The sequence below is a fragment of the Somniosus microcephalus genome, chromosome 9 (assembly GCF_052327205.1).
Source record: "Somniosus microcephalus isolate GS21.2 chromosome 9, FLI_Smic_1.0, whole genome shotgun sequence".
NCBI lineage: Eukaryota > Metazoa > Chordata > Chondrichthyes > Squaliformes > Somniosidae > Somniosus > Somniosus microcephalus.
The window spans coordinates 163,882,659-163,901,937 of NC_140995.1; the positions used below are offsets into that span (position 1 = coordinate 163,882,659).

The window sequence follows — 19,279 nt, forward strand, 5'->3', positions numbered from 1 at the left end:
TTTCAGGACAGTAACAATATTCGTGAAAGTCTGATCCGCCGGTTTATTTGGTGATAGAAGGTGCTTCAATAGCCCGTATGTCTTCGCACCCATTGAGCTTAATAAGGTTAGTGCTTTCTCATCATCTGGTACCTTATTTGCTTTACAATAAACTTCCATGCGTTCTACATACGTGGTCCAATCTTCGATATCACTATCAAAGGTATTAATGCTCCCATGTTTAGGCATCCTTGCAAGTTTTTTTTTTTTTTTTAATTTCTTTTTCTCAAAATGGCGGCTTCCCGCGCTTGTCTTCTTCCCCCGCCTACTAAAATGGCGGCTTCCCGCGCTTGGCGGTCTTTCCCGCGCTCGTCTTCTTCCCCCGCCGACTACAATGGCGGATTCCCGCGTTTGCCTTCTTCCCCCGCTGGCTGCAATGGCGATTGCCTTGCTGCTGCCGTTCTCACCTCCCCAGCGGTTCTCACTCCCCGACGCTGCTTTGCCTCGCAGCCCCGCTTGCAGCCCGGTCCTTTACACCGGCTGCGTTTGAGTTCTCCGCGGCTCTCGAGCCTTAAGCTGCCCCAGTCGCTGCGCCTCTCGGCCTCGATTGCAGCCCGGCCCTTTCTACCGGCCGTGGTCGAGCTCTCCGCCCTTATTCCTCCGTTTTCCCTCCCCTACTCCACAGTCAATGCGGCCGACTTTCTGCTCGTGTCGCTGATCGGCTTACCCACCACCGTGGTAGAAGGGATGATCACTGCCTGTCGCTGATGGAGGGCTTCGTGGTCAGAATTATTTTTCTTTTTTTTTTAACCCGGGTTCTCGATGCCTCCCGTGCGATGATGCTCAGCAGGATGATGAGGGCGGATGCCTCTTCTCGACGCCCATTTTGAGGACGAAGCTGCCTTGGATGTAAAATTGCCGCAGGGTAAGATCGGACTCGTCGCCACTGTTGAGTCTGTGTGTCCCAGTTATGTTTAGGATCAATCACTGGACACAGACAACAAGAATAACTTTTAACAGGTCTTTACTATTCGGAGGTCAGGGCTGAACTGCCCAGCAAATCCTTGCACAACACTTATATACCGGTGTGGTCACCACCGGTATTACAGTATTACAGTATACAGCAGCCAAGAGAAAGTAGTACATCTCTTAAGGTAGTTCTCTTAAGGTGGAACAGGTTACATACACCACAGCAATAATCATCTCCAACAAGAAAAGCACCAACCTATACCTCCCTGACCTTCAATGATTTCATCATCACTGAGCCTCCCCCCAGCATCAACATCTTGGGAAGTCACCATTAAGCAAAGGCTTGATTGGAACAGCCATTGCAATACTAGAGGTATAAGAGCAGGACAGAGACTGGGTACTCACTTCCTGACCCTCTCATTGCTTCTCTACCATCCATTCACCTGGATGGGCACAGCCACAGCAGTACTCAGGAAGCTCAACACCATCCAGGAAAAAGCATTCCATTTGATCATCACCTCCTCCAACACCAGCACATGGGGGCTGCAGTATGTATTATCTACACGACACACTGCAGCAACTCACTGGCTTATTTGGACAGCATTTCCCTGCCCCATGACCTCTACCACCAAGAAGAAGAGCAGCAATGTCATGGGAACAGCATCACCTGTAAGTTCCCCTCCAAATCATGTGCCATCCTGACTTGGACAATCTTGCATCACAATGAGGTCAAAATGTTGGAATTCTCTACCTAACACCATCATGGAAGCACCATCACCACAAAGACTGCACTGGTTGAAGGTAAAGGTCCACCACCACTTTCTCAGGGCAAGTATGGATGGGTAATAAATTTAGCCTTGCCAGCATTGCTCATATTCCAAGAAAAACAACAACTTGCATTTATATAGTGCCTTTAATGTAGTAAAACGTCCCAAGGGCTTCACAGACATTTGGCACCGAGCCACATAAGGAGAAATTAGGGCAGATAATCAAAAGCTTGGTCAAGGAGGTAGGTTTTAAGGAGCATCTTAAAGAGAGAGGTATAGAGGCGAAGAGGTTTAGGGAGCGAATTCCAGAGCATTGGGCCTAGGCAGCTGAAGGCACGGCCGCCAATGGTGGAGAGAAGAAAATCGGGGCTGCGCAGGAGGCCAGAATTGGAGGAGTGCAGAGATCTTGGAGTGTTTTAGGGCTGAAGGAGGTTACAGAGATAGGGAGGGCAAAGCAGGGATTTGAAAGCAAGGATGAGAATTTTAAAATTGAGGCGTTGCTGGACCAGGAGCTAATGTAGGTCAGTGAGCAAAGATGGGATGGGTGAACAGGACTTGGTGTGAGTTAGGATACAGGCAGCAGAGTTTTGCACGAGCTTTAGTTTACAGAGCATGCAAGGCAGGTGGCAAACAGGCGAGCATTGGAATAGTTGAATCTAGAGGTAACAAAAGCATGGATGAGGGATTCCGCAGCAGATGAGCTCAGGCAAGGGTGGAGACAGGTGATGTCATGGAGGTGGAAGTAGGCTGTATTGGTGATGGAGAGGATATGGGGTCGGAAGCTCAGCTCAGGGTCAAATAGGACAAAGATGTTGCGATTGGTCTGGTTCAGCATCAGACAGTGGCCAGGGAGAGGGATGGAGTTGATGGCTAAGGAACAGACTTTGTGGTGGGGACCGAAGACAATGGCTTCTGTCTTCCCAATAGTTAGTTGAAGAAAATTTCTGCTCATCCAATACTGGATGTTGAATAAGCAGCGTGACAAATCAAAGGCAGTGGAGGGGTTGAGCTGAGTGTCGTTAGTGTACACGTGGAACCTGACATTGTGTTTTCGGATGATGTCACCGAGGGGCAGCATGTAGATGAGAAATAGGAGGGGGTCAAGGATAGGTCATTGGGGGACTACAGGAGTAACAGCGCAGGATCTGGAAGAGAATCCATTGCAGGTGATTGTTTGGCAACGACTGGATAGGAATGGAACCAGGCGAGTGCAGTCCCACCCAACTGGCTGACAGAGGAATCGTTGGAGGAGGATGGTATGGTCAACTGTGTCAAAGGCTGCAGATAGGTTGAGAAGGATGAGGAGGATAAGTTTACCACGATCACAAACACATAGAATAGTCACTTTGTTAAGGGCCATTTCAATGCTGTGGCAAGGGCGGAAATCTGATTGGTGTAGTTCAAACATGGAGTTGCAGGAAAGATGGGCACGGATTTGGGAGGTGACAACAAGTTCAAGGACTTAAGAGGAAAGGAAGGCTGGAGATGGGCAGTAGTTTGCAAGGACAGAGGGATCGAGAGTGGTTTTTTTTGAGAAGGGGGTGATGAAGGCAGTTTTGAAATGGAGGGGATCATACCAGAGGAGAGGAAACCTTTAACAGTATCAGCTAACATGAGGGCTGGAAGGGAAGTTGGGTCGTCAGCAGTTTGGTGCGAATAGGGTCAAGGGAGCAGGAGGTGGGTCTCCTGGACAAGATGAGCTGAGAGAGGGAATGAAGGGAGATAGGAGAGAAACTAGAGAAAGTGGGGTTAGGAGGGAAAGTGAATGTGAGTACAGAGGGATACAAGGAAGAACAAATAAAAAACATTTTAATGCTTAGATATGTATACACAGGTGGCAGGGTAAGAGCAGCTATATCTTAAGTACCTAAGATGTATGGATATGCCTCCTTTGATCCTCCTCTTCTTCTTCCAGAGCTGGTACATAGAATGATATAGCCAAGTCGAATGGGTAATGTGGAGGCTGCAGTTCAGTGGCTTCAGTTGTTCCCTTAAATGGTGAATGTTTTACTTTGTGGGGGTTGACTCACACTGCCCTATATCTGCTTACAAAAATAGTATAATCCAGGAGTGTAAAAATAGTCTGCCCTCGTGACCTAAACCATATGTTCATGTCTTGCACACATGTACTTTCTCTATCTTTCCGAAGGCAGACGAAACAAACACCTGGTGAGGCAAGGCTTAATACAAATCATTCAGCTGCTTTATTTCACAGCGACTGACATACAGAGCAGCAATTATGATCAGATTCACTTAATCCAATCAGTACAACGTATTTTCAGATATTGATACAAAATAAAGAACATGCCATGCCTCCCCAAATCAGTGGTTGTCTTACTTGACTTAAACAAGATGTCTTCTAATTGTTTCTCCAGCATTTGTGACTTGATGAGCCTGTCTAAAACTTTTGCAGCTCTCTGTTTAAAAGCCTGACTGCCTTCCTGTTTCAAAAATCTTCCCTGCTTGTGTCCCTGTCTTTTTTCAATCTCCCTCTTCACAGGCAGACAGGATCAAAGAATTTCCAACACAATGGGGGTAATTTTAACTTTGGACAATTGTGTAAAACGGGCAATTATCAGATCAGCCACCCGTTATACATCTCTCCCAATTTAATGGGCAACTGATCCAATATCACGCGTTTTATTTGATCATCCAAAGTCAAAATTACTCCCAATGAACATGAGGTGTTCTTCAGTGACCTGGACAAGCTAATTAATTGCTTATTGTTTAGCTTCTAGGTGCCATTTTTAAACTTTTGAAAATATCCTTTGTTTAAAAAACCCAACGTTAAAAGTAATACTTATTTTCAAATCCTTTCTATGGAAAAATAAGCAAAAAAAATCCTGAAACATGACGCAGACTCTCCTTAAGAAAATGACCCACCATAGCTAATTGGGTCTACCACCATTTTATATGGGTGTTCAGTGATTGGAGAGCTGTTCAGGCACTCTGAATGCATTATGGGGCCACCACTTCACTTGAATCATTTTGGGGGATTTAATGAACCGATGTATTGAACCACTTATGTTTTCCAACTCATTGTGCAAAATGGGTGCACAGCCAATCTAGGACATGAGCAGCTGGTAATCTGGGTCACTTACACACACTGCACAGCTGCATTCCCAGCACCAACCACCACATTATTGGCCTCTCATTCAAATAAGTGAACGTATTTAAAACTATTTCACATCGTCAGCCTACTACAAATTAAATTTCGATTGACAATGCAGTGCTGTTGAGCATTTGCTTGTTAGCGTTCAGTGCTACAGAGAAGGGACAGACATGGGTTTGAGCTTCAAGATATGTTGATCTGAGCTGCATCAAGCATGAAGGAATTAAGAAGAGGCTGTGGTATTTTCAAGCCAGAAGAATGAAAATCAAAGAGGACAGCTATACACTGACAGTCCTAACAGCTCTTTATAGGTGACACTGAAGCAGGCGGGGGTGAATAAAAGTGAAATCTTACAGAAAAAAAAGTCTTGCCTAGAAAAATACCTCATGGAAAAAAAGTTCCAAAACAAATTATCAATATTGAGCAGTCAATGTCACTAGATTTATAATGATAAACATGTAAAAGATCAATGGATAATTAATGTTGCTGATGACACTATTGTTCTTATACTTCAAGATGGGGTACGAGCCAATGGGCCAGATTTTGCTGTCAAAATAACGGTGAGGCTAATGGTGCTCACCGTTATTTATGTGCAAATGGTATAGCAACTTCAGGCAAGGGGCAGATGCGCGGTTAAACTCGGAAATCTAATAGTTGCTGTCCGAGATGCGTCGCTCCACTGTTAGCGTCAGGAAAACAGCATCTTGCTCTCTGGCTCACCATTGAAATGCATTGAATGGCATGAAGTTACTGTATTTGCGCAGTAGATATGAACTAAAATCGCTACAGACAGTTAAGTCTTGTCATTTCAAGTCTAAGTACTCTTTTAACAACGTAAATGTTAATTATTTCCTATCTGGCACTAAAAATTAGCTATTACAAGTGTGGAGTCTCATTCCTTCAGGTATTAATTTTGGAGATTTAAAAATGTTAAATTAAATTTTTTTTTTACTTTTCTTTTGTCTTTTTTCTCTATACCTCTTAATCCAATCTTTCTTTCGCTCTTTATTTCTCTTTCTGTACCTAATTTGACATTGAATTCACCTACTCTAACTTACACTTCCTTCTCAGTCCTTCAATCTGATTGGTTATGGAGATGCATCGGTGCTTTCCCTGTTCACTCAGGTCCCAGATGCCCGGTTTCCCTCGCTGCGACGTTATCAGCTCGCACTTTCAGCAGCTTGCCACACAAAATATTTTAAAACCTAAATGTGCAAGGGCAAATCTAACTAACGGCAGATACCGTAAGATGCCCTGCTACAGCAAAATCTGGGCCATTGTTGACTCAAGCTCCATATGACTTGTACAGCTAATGCCATGGCAAATGTTTTAAACAGCCCTGGTATTCAGATGTTATGGGTATTAATTCCATTATTCAAACAATGTTCAGATGTAAATTTATTTGAATTAAATTGCTGTAAAAACATTTCTCCTTCCTTTACAGAAGTATACATATTTGTTACTTGGTCCCATTGGCAACAATGTTGTGTTTAAGCTACTGGTACAGGTGATAAAGTGAGCAAACCCCAAGCCAATAAGAAACTGGGTATGGATTCAAACAATGGACAAATGCTATCCAGTTTCCTTTTCCTTCCTCCTTTCCAGCACCAAGATACGATAGCCTAGAAATTACTGTAGCCAATATTAGCGGACGAACACTTAACATGTTTATTTGACATTGTTTTGTCTGCTATTTTAGTGAAGCCATTGACCTGTTTAAAATAAATCGGTTAATGTCTGCAATAAAAATGGGGGCAGAGGAATGTCAAACATTCATCCATTATTATCAACAACAGTAATTTCTAGTAGAAAAGTCATTTTTCTCCCCAGCTCATGCACTATTCTCTAGCCAAGAGAGTGCGTATATAGCCTGTTCCCAGGCCTTGGTAGTGCCACCATGAAGTTCACAAGAGTGTCCCAGGTTAAACTGGCTCCTTTGTGGCTAATTGTATTGGTTAAATCAAAATGTTGTGCCATAAGATCACTTGTACTTTGTCCTGTTTTAAGACACAAAACAGTTTATAAAAACTATGTTATGTCCCTGTAGACAGGCAGGTTGTATTTCGGATGAGATGTTAAATCGAGGCCCTATCTGCCCTCTCAGGTGGCGTTAAAGATTCCATGGCACTATTCGAAGAAGAGCAGAGGAGATCCCCCAGTGTTCCGGCCAATATTTGTCACTCAAGCAACATCCCTTCAAAACAAATTATTCAGTCATTTATCTCAGTGCTGTTTGTGGAACCTTGCTGTGCACTAATTGGCTGCCAAATTTCCCTACATTACAACAGTGACTACACTTCAAAAGTACTTGGCTGTAAAGCGTGTTGGGACATCCTGAGGTCGTAAAAGGCACTATATAAATGCAAGTTCTTTTCTTTGTTTTACCCAGCTCAAGTTGGCTTGAATATTTTCTCATCTATAGAATTAAGGATTAGGGCCATTTACAGCAGTAGTGCAGTAAGTATATATTAATTGCTCTCAAGTATTTGAATAATTATGTTCAAAAACTGTACTCTTTTCAAGTCCTGCACTGTAGAAATAATATATAATAAGGAGAACCAAACAGGCTAAGAATGTATGTTTCAGAGCACATTGTTGAAATTACTGTCCACTTCACACACTGCCAGATTGTATAAATGTAATACAGTTTAAATATATAAAATCCCAGAAAACTCCGACATAATCTTATTCAATCAATTCATAATTGAGCCCAGTAGATAAGTGTGTATTTTATCTAAGTACACCACTGCTTCCCATGCACACTTAAAAATGTACCTCATTGGATTGGCATTTACAGAGCATGTTCTGTGATACGATGATCTACTTTCACCTTTAACGTACAGCATAAATCTGTGTGTGTTACAGTACATGACAGTCATCCGGTGCCTCGCAATGAAGGCTGTATTTATATTGTGGCAAACCTTGATTTCCATGGATGTCATAGTATGTTTAGTTGTATATGGTTTTTGAATTGCCTAAAATTAATGAAGCAGAGTAGCATGTTTCTGCGGCATAGCTATAAAGAATTGCAATGTTGAAACCAGATGCTGTAACATTAGGCACACAAGGCTACAGACTGTACAGTGACTAAAATGACTGAATGTGTTGTTCTATTAGCTTTACTTAAGCATATACCTCAGTTAAGTACTATACATTTGAGAGGAGTAGACTTTATTGGTGTAAAGGAGTTTTTCTGTTATTGTAACTGGTAATATTATCATATTGGTCCAAATAACAATACCTGTACTGAGTGATTCCTAGTGATCGCCAGACTAAATCAGTTTACTGTGTAAGGTGCAGAATATACAATCATGTATTTTTCTTCAACCAACCCAAAAGGCTCTTCAGTGTGTTTCATTTGCCTTGTTCGTTATCTGTGTACTCTTCCATTTCCACATCCGAATCAAAGAGCGAGTGGCCGGTATAATCAGTGTCTGGAGTCTGTGAATAGGAAAGGCTGTTCTCAGTTACTTCTTCATCAAATGTTTCTGTGCGAGAGTACAAGCTGAAGTCTTGGAGTGGCGTGGGAGTCAAACTGTCTTCACTGGATTCATCCTCATTATCATATGAAGCATCATCACTCTCTTCAATCCATTCAGGCCAGAACTTCCTCTTAATCCTCTCACAATACATGGCAAGATTAACCAGCTCATCTGAAAAAGGTCAGGAAGGATGTACACACAATTACTCTGCATCTGTGAGCATTCTGTCATTCAGAACAGCCTCTCAAAAGCTTTTCAATATTAGATTCTCCAGAATAACTTGATCTTCAAGTATGGCAACGAGTAACCTTTGACTTAGGCTAAAGCAATGGTTATATTTGCATGAAGTCAATTCATTTGAATCTTATCCACCAAGATAGATCATGTTAATATGCTATTTTGTTTGTATACAGAGAATATCCTGCTGGCTCCAAGCATTTCACCAGATTTAGAAAAAATGGCTATTTCCAGAAATTCCCAAAAATCTGGGCCTTGATGATGCCAGAAGCCCCTGATGATTAATACATGCTGAAAATTACATTTGTTTTCAGAATTTGTTGGTCAACTGAAAAATACGAACAGCCATTTTGTGTCAAAGAATTTGAAAGGTGACAGCTTCCTTGTAAGGTCTTCTTCATTCTTTTGAATAAATTCCATCTACCACACATTGGGAATAATTTTTAACTTTGCCACCTGTGTGGTAACCAGTTGTAAAATCTGCCCATTTTTCATTGATTTCAACGGGATGAAAACTGGGCAGGTTTTGCAACGGGCTGCAATCCATTCCACGAGGTTAAAAATGGCCCCCTCTATATGAGTAGAGCTTATCTTGTTTAGTTCTTGAGAAACAATGGGCCAATTAAGTGGTGCCATCGGAATGCCAGCCAGACCTCATTGGGTCATGCGCACACTGAGCAAGGAAGCTGACCTCTCTTGAGTTTGCAAGGTGAATTCATCTAAATCAGTTGAACACACTCCCTTTGCAAAGGCCCATGCAACTTGACTGATGTGTGGGCGAGATCTCTGCCATGATCCAGCAGCTCCTAAAGAGATGCAGTGGCTTAAAGATAAGTGGTCATATAGGTGGGCAAAAAGTCTTTCAACCTTTGGAATAGATGATAATTTTAGATGTCCAGCCTTGGCTCACTGGTAGAACTCTCGGCTCTGAGTCTGATGGTGGTGGGTTCAAGCTCCATTCCTTGAGCACATAATCTAGGCTGACACTTTAGTGCAGTACTGAGGGAGTGCTGCACTGTTGGAGGTGCCGTCTTTCAGATGAGACAGTAAACCGTGGCGCGGTCTGCCTTCGCAGGTAAAAGATCCCATGGCACTATTCAAAAAGTTCTCCTGGTGTCCTGGCCAATATTTATTCCTCAGCCAACATCACCAAAACAGATTATCTGGTCATTTATCTCATTGTTGTTTGTGGGATCGTGCGGTGTGTAAATTGGCTGCTGCGTTTCCTACATTACAACATTAATTACACTTTAAAAGTATTTAATTGGCTGTAAAGCGCTTTGGGACATCCTGAGATCATGAAAGGTGCTATATAAATGCAAGTTATTTCCTTCTTTCTAAATATTTGTTAGCCTTTGCAAAGGCAGTGTGGGGAGGAAGGGGCAAGACAAAAACAAGGGTAGGAAAACTGGATGTGGTGAAGCAGTGTAGCACCCAAGCATGTTTGATAGCTGCCAAGGTGGATGTGATGCTAAAGCAAGCGGTTACATTAGGCATTGACCTGTTTGGCACTCCAGGGCTCTCTCCCCAGACAAAGACAGTGCATCATGCTGCCAGGTGGTAGTTAGGGCCTAGGAACAGATGTAGGAGAATCATAGAATCTTACAGCACAGAAGGAGGCCATTCGGCCCGTAGTGCCTGAGTTGGTTAATTGTAAGAGCTGTCCAATTTAGTCCCACACCCCAGCTTTCTCCCCATAACTCTGCAAGACATGTCCAATTGCCTTTTGAAAGTTCCTATGGCATCTGACTCCACTACCCTTTCAGGTAGTGCATTCCAGAACTTAACAACTCTCTGTGAGAAGAAATTTCTCCTCATTTTCCCTCTAGTTCTTTTGACAATTATTTTAATTCTATGACCTCTGGTTACCGACCCACTTGCCAGAGGAAACTGTTTCTCCCGACTTGCTCTATCAAATTTTCAATACCTCTGTTAGGTCTCCCCTTAACCTTTCCTGCTCTAAGGAGAACAATCGTAACTTCTCCAATCTGTCCACATAACTGAAGTCCCTCATCCCTGGTATCATCCTGGTAAACCTTCTCTGTATCTTCTCCAAGGCCTTGGCATCCTTCCTAAAGTGTGGTGCCCAGAACTGTACACAATACTCCAGCTGAGGCCTAATCAGAGATTTGTAAAGGTTTAGCATGAGTTCCTTTTTTTTTATTCAATGCCCCTATTTACAAAGCCAGGAATCCCATATGCTTGCTTTTATCGCCTTCTCAACCTGCCCTTCCACCTTCAAAGATTTATGAATATGCACTCCCAGGTCCCTCTGTTCTTGCACCCCCTCAGAATAGTACCATTTAGGTTACACTGCCTCTTCTTGTTGTTTCTCCCAAAGTGCATGGGGTAGATTTTGCCGAACCTGTCAGGAAGAAGGCGGGACTTCCCCTTTCGGGTTTTTGACCCGCCTACTTCGACATCCGGCCAATCTGCGTGATTTTCCCTTGATTGACCTTGTTGAGCCCGCCAAGTGGGCTCAGCAGGCCAATTAAGGGCCACCCGACAACAAGTGACGTCACAGACTGAGATTTCATCTGTCAAGAGTTCTTGACAGATGAAATATCAGTGTCTCACAGCTGTTTGAAGCTGTGAAACACTGACACTCTGAGTTCTAAGCTGAGTCATTCTGCACAGACTCAGTTAGAACTCTCACCGGCACTCAAAGCTGAAGGCTGTCACTTTTGACAGATCGCAGCCGTTCAGCTTTAAGCGCCGGCTGAGTGATGCGCTCCCGACGGCTACAGGAAGAAAGGCTGTTAAGGTAAGTACAGGTAAGTAAAAGATCTTTACAGACTTTAGACACACCAAACACACTTACCTTTGCACTCATGCACCCATCACTCACCTGAGTGCCAACATCACGACCCCTCCAACTCCTTCAACCCGACGGCCCGCCTGCTCTAACCTGGCGTGGTTTGGAGCCGTCGGGAAACCCACACGAAACCCCTCAAAATAGGGATTAGGCTAAAAACTGCCTGTTAACTACCTGTTAACAGGCAGTTAATTGGCACTAATCCCTTCCCGCCTGGTTTCAGCGGGTCCCAGTGCGGGGCGGATACCCACCGCCCCTGAAACTTATATGGGGCGGGGTTTTGGGCGGGATGGTGTCGGGACCCCCAAATTCGGGATTTTCCCCTCCCACATGCCTGAAACCCCGCCTGACAGCTCCCTGAAAATCTAGCCCCATCACTTCACACTTATCCGCATTAAATTGCATCTGCCATGTGTCTGCCCATTTCACCAATCTGTCTATGTCCAACTGAAGTCTGCTACTATTTACTATGTTGCCAAGTTTTGTATCATCCGCAAACTTTGAAATTGTACTCCCTATACCCAAATTCTGGTCATTTATATATCAACAAAAAAAGCAACAGTCCTAATACAGACCCCGGGGGGACCTCACTGTATACTTCTCTCCAGTCAGAAAAATATCCATCATCACTATTCGCTGCCTCCTATCCCTTAGCCAACTATGTATCCAAGTTACCACCATCACTTTAATACCATGTGCTTCTATTTTCTGAATATGTCTGGTATGTGGTAGATGACATGCTCATGTTGGTGAGTTTCTAGGAAGATGCATGGCAACAGTGGGCAAACAGATAGAATGGATATCATTCCAACCAACTTAAGACTAATGTCCCAGTGCAGTGGAGGAGAAGATACCATCAACCAATTGCTACTGCTGCCACTGGTCTGTCTTCCTCAGAGCACAGATATTGCCCTTCCTCACCCTCTTGCAATGGTGTCTGCTGATCATTTTTGAACTATATGGTGATGCCTCATGAATAACAACATTGCGCAGCATGCAGCACACCAGCACCATTTTACCACCTTTCAGTTATTAAAGCATTCCAGGTACCTGAAGAACTGGAGCTAAAGGAAACATTTGCAGGGCTATGGGGAAAGTGCGGGGGAGAGAGACTAATTGGATAGCATTTTCAAAGAGCTGGCACAGACACGGTGGACTGAATGGCCTCTTTCTGCACTGTAAGATTCTATGATTCTATATTTCTGTTTGAGCATGTCAAAAGTCTACTTATATTGGTATGTGGACTGTACAGAGACATCATAAGGATCATTTTCAAATTTTCCGCCTGGGCACGCATCTGGTGAAGCAGATCATTCAACCATTGTAGAACTCGCCAGATTTTCATCCCATTGAGTCATGGTTGCAGTGCATAAGCCAGTCGTTCAGTCTTTTTACACTTTGGAAAAGCACAGTAATTTGGAAATGGACTATATGAATCATAGATAATCTCTGGGAAGCAGGCATTTATCTGCAAACTCCTAAACTGGCGGTCAAATACCATCTGCTTATTAAGGGAATGAACACATTTTTAATTTATGTATACCAACACTGATGGGCAATGCCTGGATATCAATTTAAATACAATTCCCTGAGCCCTAAAGAATCACACAAACAGTACATAGAATCATAGATTCATAGGATCACAGGAACAAGAGTAGGCCATTCAGCCCCTCAAGCTTCTTTCGCCATTCAATGTGATCATGGCTGATCTGTGACCTAACTCCAAATACCCGCCTTTGCCCCATATCCCTTAATACTTTTGGTTAACAAAAATCTATCAATCTCCAACTTAAAATTAACAATTGACCTAGCATCAATTGCCATTTGTGGAGGAGAGTCCCAAACTTCTACCACTCTTTGTGTATAGAAGCGTTTCCTAATTTCACTCCTGAAAGGCCTGACTCTAATTTTTAGACTCTGCCCCCTAGTCCTAGACTCCTCACCAGTGGAAATAGTTTCTCTCTATCTACCCTATCAGTTCCCCTTAATAGCTTGAAAACTTTTAATCAAATTACCCCTCAACCTTCTAAATTCCAGGGATACAACCCTAGTTTGTGTAAGCTCTCCTCATAATTTAACCCTTGGAGTCCAGCACAGAAGGAGGCCATTCGGCCCATCATACCTGTGCTGGTTCTTTGAACGAGCTATCCAATTAGTCCCACTCCCCTGCTCTTTCCCCATAGCCCTGCAAATATTAGACAGCTGAATTATGAGTTTGTGGACAGAATGGTGGCTCATGTGCTTAGAAGGATATGCTGATAGTTTTAGATGAAGTGGGTTGGGAGGAGGCTTGTGCGGAGTATAAACACTGGCAGACCAGTTGGGCCGAATGGCCTGTTTCTGTGCTGTAAATTCCATGTAGTTCATCACTGTGATGTTCTATTGGGAACTAGAAGCTACCAGTAGCATAGAAATTGAGAGCAGTCATTTTCCTGACCGATATAGCGAGAGCAGCACCGACAAAAGACTGTCCCTCCAGCTAATTGATCGGGAGGGCATACAGTTCAGTAATCGCCTCCCTGGGCAGCTTCAGCCTTTACACACATTGCTTCTCCATTACAGGGAGGTCGCCCTTTCTTTGGGGTAGATTTTCAACTTACCGCTTGGACATAAAGTCAACGGAAATGAAAAACAGGTGCTTTCTGTAATGGGTGGCTGCTTTTACACCTGGGTGATAAGTTGAGAATCTACCCCTTTTGTCTCTAGACACAATACTGGAGATAGTTAGTGTGGGTGCTTGTGTATGTTCTATGAAGCCTTTACTCCTGTCCTGTCCTCTGTCTCCTACAAGGATATAGGATGGCCCTTCCTTCAGCTGTAATGCTCACTAGCATGTTCACGTCTTAAAAAAAAGCATTTTGCACTTAACAAGAATCCCAGATTCCATGAATTTTTATTAAATAATGTTGGTCAAAAAGTCCTTGTATAACATCAGGGCCCTAACTGAAATATATTTACTATTTCCCCTCCAAGTCACACACCATCCTGACTTGGAAGTATATATCGCTGTTCCTTCATCGTCGCTGGGTCAAAATCCTGGAACTTCCTCCCTAACAGCACACGGACTGCAGCAGTTCAAGAAGGCGGCTCAACACCACCTTCTCAAGGGCAACTAGGGATGGGCAATAAATGCTGGCATTGCCAGCGACGCCCACATCCCAGGAACGAACAAAAATAAAACTAGCCTACCAAACCATTATAATACCCATAATCTCCAATTAACCAATCCTAATATCATATTGAGGGGAGACGGTTACAAATAGCTTCATAGCACACATTTTTTGGAAGTATTTTCTTTTTACCTCTGTTCATTTAGTGAAATAAAAGGGAACAAAAACCGTCAGATCACACATTTCATTTGATCACAATTGCATGCTGTCCATGTGAGTCTATCTGGCTGTATCCTGCTGCTGGATTTAAATCATTAGCTTGAAAATGCACAAAATAATGTTAACCATGTGCTTTGAAAATTAAATATTTTATAAAATATGTTAAATAAAATATCTGCACACCTTATGCTATAATGTGGTTGCTATTAATATATTCCTTTTGCTTGACACTGTGTTCTAAATACCCTTAACTTTAACTATTTGTGATATAACATTTACAGTGATCATAATTCCATCACTGTCAGTCAAGTTGTAAGAGGCGATCATAATACCGAAAGCTCCATGAAGCACTAGAGCAAATGCCCATAGCACCACCTTGTAGCCACATTGAGAATTTAATGGACTAGATTCTGGTAGCTGTGACCTAGCATTACCACTGGAGGTCACTGTTTTTCAGAACTGTGAATACCAAAGGCTGTATTTTAAAACATTAATGGCCCAGAATTTCATGACAGCATAAGCTGAAGCAACGGTGCAAGTCCAACGTAACGCCGATATTTGACATAAAAGATTGAGGAAATTCGGGTGCAACTGATTTATGCCCGTTTTTTATGCTACGCCAGAATTTCCTCGATCTTTTACGGCAATTCCACGAAACCTGCGTTGCAATCTTCTGCAGCTCATTATCGTAGCTCTGTCTCCCATGCAAAAGTGCAACTCAAGCAAATTTCCTGAACTTACGCCAGTGCTGAACAGACTTTAAATTTACACCTAATATTTTAGGCACAACAGGGCCCAAAGTCATATTTCTGGTGTTAATGGTGATTTTTTTTTTCAAGCATTTTTTTTTCTCCTCACTGAGACCTACCAGTATTTTCTGTATCTGTAAATGCACCTTTATGGCACCAGAATGATTTGCATTAAAATAAATTAAAAACTTACACGATTGTATTTCCTTAACCAAGCTGTGCCTAATATGCATAAATGACGGCTTCAATCTTTAAATGTCATGCATAAAGAGGAAGTTAAAGAAAGAAATGGAATAGGTTCAGCGCTTTCTTCCAGCCTCGATTATTTACGCTGACTAAATAACGGTGTCGTGCCAGAAACAGTTCTGAGTTTGACATGAAGCTAAATAATAAAGCAATCTCACTGGCATGGTACAAACTCTGAACATCTGCTTGCCTCATGGTGCACTGCTGCCATAATCATCATGGCCTCATATATCAAAAATTACATTGGAACAAGAGGGTTTTATACCTTCAGTTTTAGAACACAGATAGCCAGTCGCAACATTGCTATTGGTTTAATGCTTTCAACCCACATGACTGACAGGAGGGTGTAATAAGGTAACTTTCAGTTCTAACACAGAAATATTACGGAAATAAGGATCTGATATATATTACTGCAATTAAATAAATATAGCCTATTTAAAACACGATGAAAGCATATTCTATATATTTAATAAAGAGCAGCTCAATTGAAACAGAATCAAAATTATAAATCCAAAAAAGTAGCTTTTTAAGTAAAGCAATTTTCTCCTATCTTACCAAAAGATGCCCAAAAACACATACACCAAAGTGTGCGAATGAACTAACTGGAAAATTGCTTGCTGAGCAATAACATTAGCTTGAGTTGTGTGGGTTTTTCTTACAACCCTGATTACTTCTCACCTCTGATCAGTCTTTCCGGCCTGGTTCCTGGCAGGGTCCACATTGCCTGAGCTAATTGCCCAAATACAGCAGCATCCACCGTGGAAGGTCTTGGGCCCATGATGTACTTCTTATCGCCTGAAAACAACAGGCCAGATCAATTTAGATTTGTTTGTTTTCCCCATTGTGCCTTGCACAACTCCCTTGTTAGAAGGATAGAAAGGGACCTGTTCACAGCCCTTTGCCAACGTCACTCTTGAACCAGGGATTGCAAGGTGTATAAGAGCAGTGCAGACTGATTCTCTTTCCAGTATCCTTTCCTTCTATTTTCCCTTCCTTCAATCTTTTGTCACAAGTTCCATTTTTATACACAAATGCAAACAAAAACAATACTATGGCTGGAGGTTGTTTTAAAATTACTATGGAAAAAGTAGACTGGAGCAGCACACGTTTGATCACTATCCAGTTAATTATTGACCTCACCCATATCAGAGTCTACACATACCATGCACGCATTTCATTAACATGAAACACCCTCATAGAATACCTGCACTTTAACTTACCAAGTTAAATCAATATTCATGTATAATACTGTACTGCCCAACAGTATTAGGATGTTGTGCTGTAATGCTAACATATTATTACTACATTATTCTGTAACAGCAGTGTATATAACACTAGTTTATTGTAATGTAGTATCCAGTAATACCCGAGTAGTACTAAACTATTACACCATATTGTAATAGAGGGGCCGAATGGCCTACTCCTGCTCCTATCTTCTATGTTTCTATGTTTCTATGTTTGTCCAGTAGTGCTAGAGTGTTATAATGTATTCCTCAGTATTATATCACACAGTAATATTAGTATATTACGGTACATTAAAAGTAATGCTGCTGTATTATATTGTACTACTGAATGATGCTAATATGTTATGTTATCCTTAAGCTTAACAGAAACAAGCTGTTTAAATGTAACATTATTGTGACTGGAACTTTTACATTATCCTTTACTTTGGATGAATCGCATATTTTAACTTATTTGAATTGATCACAAATACCTTTCCAAAACTTGGGCCCTAAAGGCCCTTGTTTCTATGACTTGATGAAATCTGTGGCTACAACATCTAAAAAAGCATAGATATTCTGGATGAATATTCACGTGTTTTCAGGTTTCAGCTTCCTTTACGGAGTTCAGAAAGTCGAAGTCTGATCTCATCCACAAAACACAAATGCAGGACTCCAGGGAATTTAAAAGTAGATCATTGGGAAACATAGACACAGACTGCCAGTAAAACCGAATGAAGGTGCTAGGAAATATAGGCACAGATATAGAGCAGCTGGAAACTGGTTAGGTTAGGTAGTGGTACAGGTCTGATTAGTGATAAGGGACAGGAGGGTGTGACTGCAACTCAGGCAGGTAAGGGGACCCCAGGTGCAGTGCTGGAGGAGCCTCCAACAGGTATGAGGTTCTTGCTGCCTGTGTGGGTGAGGGCAAAGTCTGCAGGGTGGATGAGCAAACTGAGCACGGCACCGTGGTACAGGAGGCCATTCAAGTGGGGAATTGAAAAGCAATGTTGTAGTGGTAGGGAACAGTATAGTCAGGGGGATAGATACGGTTCCCTGCAGCCGAGACCGGGAGTTTCGAAGGCTGTGTTGCCTGCCCGGTGCCAGGGTTAAGGATATCTCCTCGGGGCTGGAGAAGCATTTGGAGTGAGAAGGGGAGGATCCAGTTGTCATGGTCCACATAGGAACCAACGACATAGGTAGAACTAGGAATAAGGTTCTGCTGAGAGAGTTTGAGGAGCTAAGGTCCAAAATAAAAAGCAGAACCTCAAAGGTACTAATCTCTGGATTGTTACCTGAGCTACACACAAATTGGCATAGGGACAAGCAGATCAGAGAGTTAAACGTGTGGCTCAAAGAGTGACGTGAGAGGAAGGGGTTTTGATTCAAGGGGCACTGGCAACAGTACTGAGGAAAGAGGGAGCTGTTCCGTTGGGACGATCTCCACTTAAACCAAGCTGGGACCAGTGTCTTGGCGAATCAAATAACTAGGGCTTTAGATAGAGCTTTAAACTAAAAAGGGAGGGGGGAGGGGAAATTTAGAAATCTAAAGAGAAAAGTCAGGGCAATGAAGCAGTGTAGCAATTTGGGTAAAGATAAGTAGTGTGACATAAAGGGACAGAGTTTAATGGAAAAGTGCATCAGTGAATAAGGAGAAAGCAGGAAATAATGGTAAAAAGTAAAAATTATAGACTCTTTATCTGAATGCACAAAACATTCGTAACAAGATAGATGAATTAGTGGCACAAATAGAGATAAATGGCTTTGACCTAATAGCCATTACAGAGACATGGTTGCAAGGTGACCAATGCTGGGAACTAAATATTCCAGGGTACTTGATATTTAGAAAAGACAGGAAAAAGATGGGGGGTAGCCCTGATAATAAAGGATGACATAAGGACAGTAGTGAGAAAGGATCTTGGCTCGGAAGATCAAGAAGTAGAATCAGTATGAGTGGATATAAGAAATAACAAGGGGCGGAAAACACTGGTGGGAGTAGTTTATAGGCCCCCAAACAGTAGCTATACCGTTGGACAGAGTATTAATCAGCAAATAACAGGGGCTTGTAACCAAGGTAATATAATAATCATGGGGGACTTTAATCTTCATATAGACTGGGCAAATCAAATTCGCAAAGGCAGTCTGGAGGAAGAGCTCATGGAATGCATTCGAGACAGTTTCCTAGAACAATACGTTATGGAACCAACCAGGGAACATTTTATTTTAGATCTTGTATTGTGTAATGAGACAGAGTTAATTAGCAATCTCACAGTAAAGGATCCTCTGGGGAAGAGTGATCATAATATGAGAAAAGTTCCCATTGAGTTTGAGAGTGAAATACTTCAGGCAGAAACGAGAGTCCTAAAATTAAATA

General features: G+C 42.3%; 1 protein-coding gene across 1 annotated transcript in view; it reads right to left on the reverse strand.

Moving 5' to 3' along the window:
• Positions 1-986: 986 nt before the first annotated feature.
• Positions 987-19,279, reverse strand: part of faxcb (failed axon connections homolog, metaxin like GST domain containing b) — an 80,633-nt gene continuing 62,340 nt past the window's right edge. Inside the window, exons 5-6 of the mRNA XM_085997435.1 lie at positions 16,364-16,480; positions 987-8,480 (exon numbers count right to left, since the gene is read on the reverse strand). Coding sequence (XP_085853561.1) covers positions 8,182-8,480; positions 16,364-16,480 — 416 coding nt within the window. The 3' untranslated portion in view covers positions 987-8,181. The remainder of the gene's footprint in view (positions 8,481-16,363; positions 16,481-19,279) is intronic.